This window comes from Geospiza fortis, unplaced genomic scaffold (genome assembly GCF_000277835.1).
Source record: "Geospiza fortis unplaced genomic scaffold, GeoFor_1.0 scaffold147, whole genome shotgun sequence".
Classification (NCBI taxonomy): Eukaryota; Metazoa; Chordata; class Aves; order Passeriformes; family Thraupidae; genus Geospiza; species Geospiza fortis.
In genome coordinates, this window is record NW_005054372.1 from 2,946,374 (window position 1) to 2,950,088 (window position 3,715).

General features: G+C 36.5%; 1 protein-coding gene across 9 annotated transcripts in view; it reads right to left on the reverse strand.

The window, feature by feature from the left end:
* The window catches only part of SORCS2 (sortilin related VPS10 domain containing receptor 2), a 361,254-nt gene that overhangs the window by 77,533 nt on the left and 280,006 nt on the right, over window positions 1–3,715 (reverse strand). For all 9 annotated transcript variants that reach the window (XM_031060109.1, XM_031060108.1, XM_031060107.1 and 6 more), the window contains exon 8: window positions 3,291–3,470. In XM_031060109.1, the coding sequence (XP_030915969.1) occupies window positions 3,291–3,470 (180 nt within the window). The remainder of the gene's footprint in view (window positions 1–3,290; window positions 3,471–3,715) is intronic.

Here is a 3,715-nt window from a genome sequence, read left to right on the forward strand (position 1 = left end):
ATCAAATAGGAGTCAGGCTAAAATTTTTCTCCATTGCCATTCCCATCTCTAATCTAACCAAGCTCTAGGGTAACTTCTCCTCTCTAGAATATGGGACATAAGCGTTTGAATCTATTAAACATTGAAAGGTTATGAAAACATTTCTTCCAGTGTCTCAGTTAACTCCTCTCACTGCTGCTTTAAAAGATAAAAGCCAACCAGCACTTCACAGCAGTTGCATTTTGAATGAAAGGCATAAACCCTGCTTGAAATAATAAATAGGTTTCAGGCATCTATCTTCAGAGCAAGTTCAGAAATATCATGTTCGGAGTGGTGCATTAGCTTAAAACCCAATAACTAACACAAAATTATGGTGTGTAAAAAATGGCATCTTTAAAACATCCCACCCCTGCTGTAGCATTTTCCATTTCATTTGTCCTGTAGCCTATACAAATACATACCTGACTCTGTAAATACTGGAAATGAAGTGTGTCTAAACTATCTCCTGGATTAGACTGTGATGCCAAGGCACCCAAATTCTTCTGTACATTCTACTCCTTGACTTAGTTCCCTAATCTAAAATTGCAAGATAAGTATCTTTCTATCAAGAAAGGAAAAGATTCACATTAATAGTAAGTTGCTATGGAAAAGAAGACATTTCAACATTGTGCAGTGCTCAGTTACTCTGATGAACAGTCCAGGAGCCACTCAAGACAGCTGCACAGGAGGAAATTCAAAGAACCTTTCTGCTGATTTTTTTTTTTAACTTTGAGCTTAGTTCTCAGAGTACCTATTTTCTTAAACAGTTCAGGGGATAGTTGTTCCCCAGTACTCTTAGAAAAGCATTTTGTACCTTATAAAATTATTTTCTGAGACTTTCTGCTGTGACTTATTAATTGCTCCTTGTTACATTTCTGATATTTCATCCCAACAATATTCTGTTTGGCTGGTAGCAAGAAGCACAGTTCAGATGTCCCACAGTGTTTATTAGCATCAGTTACTGAAATGTAGAAATTACTGCTATATCATATATGTTTGTGACTAGAATTTAAATACATACAATATGTTGTTTGGGGAAAAAAGGCATGAAGACAGTGTACTACAACTCATGTGGCTCTTATCTACATAAGGAGTCACAGCAGGAGCCAATGCAGAGGTATTGTATTAGTATGCCCATTCTGCAAATATGCCTATGTCAAATTTGTGACTCCTTCACACTGGCAACACTTGATACAATTTCAAGGACATGCTCCTTGTATACAGTCACATAATTCAAGGGCATGCTCCTTTTGGGCAATCATTTAGTGCTTAATTTTTGTTTTTCTTCTCTTCTTTAAACAAGTATTTGTAAAGTGTTCCCTCTTACGTGTGCAACATGAGAAGAAATATAGTGCAAAAAAAAAGATAAAGCATAGAAAAGAAAATTAATACAGACAGGCATATGCCTATTAAAAATTTTATGGCAGATGTACAAGTAAAAGATTAAGTGCAGTCAAAAGATAAAGATGAACAGTACAAATTTTAAGGAGAATTACATACTGGCAGAAAGAGGAATTTTCCACCACTGAGGACTGTCTCTGTGTTGCACTGAAGATTCCCCTTCCCAAGATGGGATACTTGCATTAAAATGCCCGAAAGAGAAAACCCAGATTATATTAAAAAATCCCATCCTCAAGGGCTGCAATATGTGTTTTATTTATTAGCAATTTTATACTGAGTAAACAACCCACACATTATGAGCACTTGATCCCATTCTAGTAAACAAGATGAGCACTAATTATTTATCTTGCAAGCTATCTAGAAGCCATCAGTGCTCTCCTATAAAGCAACTCAATTTCAAAAATAGCTTAAAAAAATTGAATTGTGTGACTCCCCGTTATTGTCCTTATCATGTGTACATTTTCTTTTTAATGTAACCCTAAAAATTGATCCAGCACACAATAAACTACAATTGCATTATCTAATATGCTCTTGGCAACATTGGGAAATTATTAAACAATCAGTGTAACTGAATTAAGTTAATAATTCTTGTAGACAAAAGGATAGCCAGGGGTAGCATCTCTGTACAACTTATCTGAAATTACATGCTACAGGTGATGCAAAGAGTACAGATTGCACCTGACTGCCTTTTAGCTTTCCTTGGTCACAGTGGTGCCCAAGAGTAAAACACTGCAAATTAATGCTATCAATAAATCACCCTGTGGGAACGTGGCTACACACAATGTGTAGCTTCACTCACTAGGAAACCTCATTTCTAAAAAGGTAGAGTCTAGAAAATAATCACTGGTAATGAGAGACCTTTTTGTTTTACCACAGCCGTTTAGAAAGAAAAGGCTAAAGAAAGATGGAGGAGATAAGGAGGAAGAAAACCCTATCATTTTCCCCCACCAAGAAGAGTCTAATTACAGCCATTTAACAGTTCTGTCAGTGTGTGCCTTGTATCCAGAATTACTACAAACCTTTGCCAAAGAAGCCTGGTTCACCTATAAAATTTTGTTTTGTTTTTTTTTTATTAACACCAGGCAAATGACAGGTAATGGGACAAACTGAGTCAGACCAAAACCAGTTTAATGCTCTGATAATGGCCAGAAAGAACAGAACTAGAGCAAATGTACATCTTATTATATTGAAATTCATTACACTGAAATTCCATTCCCTAAACAGGAATGGAATTGATAACAGCCTCTGATACTCTTCCAAAACACTACAGTCTTTTATTTTGCCAAGTGCGCTGATGTTAAAATACAAGATAGATTTGTTTACAGCCGAGTTGGTCTCATAGAAAATGCTGTTGGCACAACACATGTACTGAAAGCAAGTGAACTTGCTGTCCAATATCTAATTTTATTGGCTCTTAGCCTTTCAGAGCTGACACAACCTACCACAAGGCTTGCAGGATTACTACTTAAAACCCTACTGGCTAAAAGATGTCCTGCTCCTAAGCCAGGAAAAGCACCACTGAGTCACCTAGAAGAAAAAAGCTGTACATAGACAGCTGCATAACTTCTTACTTCAATAATAAATTGCGCTGCCAGATTCACTTTTCAATAACTTAAAAAAAAACTTAGCAAGTTCTGGATTTGCATACCCATAGAACCCCACCCCAAGAATCTAGTTAGAGTACACAACTCATTAGTAGGGCAAGAGGGAAACATGTAAGTAGTAACAATGTGCTACAAATAAGACAGAAATCCTAGACTTTCTATTTAAATATAACTGTGAAAATACATTACTTAAAATTAATTATACTCATAATAAAAAAACAAAATCCACCCAACAGACTACACATAATGGGAAATATAAAGTTCTACCTCCAGAATATCTATCAGGACATTCTCTTCTGGCTGCTTCGTGCTCCGGACATTCTCCAGCAAGATGGAGTAGTAAACACCTTGTGGGTCAGACTGGTACAGGTTGTATGTGTCCGTCTGGTACCACTCCTGTACAGCCACAAACACCTGATTTTCATCTGTACTGATTATCTGTAAGTCCTGTAGGAAAATAAGATACATAATGACTTATTTTTTAAATAATTTTTATTGTACAAACAGTGAGTTGGTCAGGCGTGTTTAATATTGGGGGGGAGGGGAAACATCTGAATATTTAAAAACAATAACCTCACAAAATAATACTAATCAGCATGCCTATCCCAGTGCTCCAAAGTGGTTCCTCACTGCCTTCTGACTGCAGTGCAAACCACCTTAGTGAAGAAAAAAATCATGAACGTGCAATATCT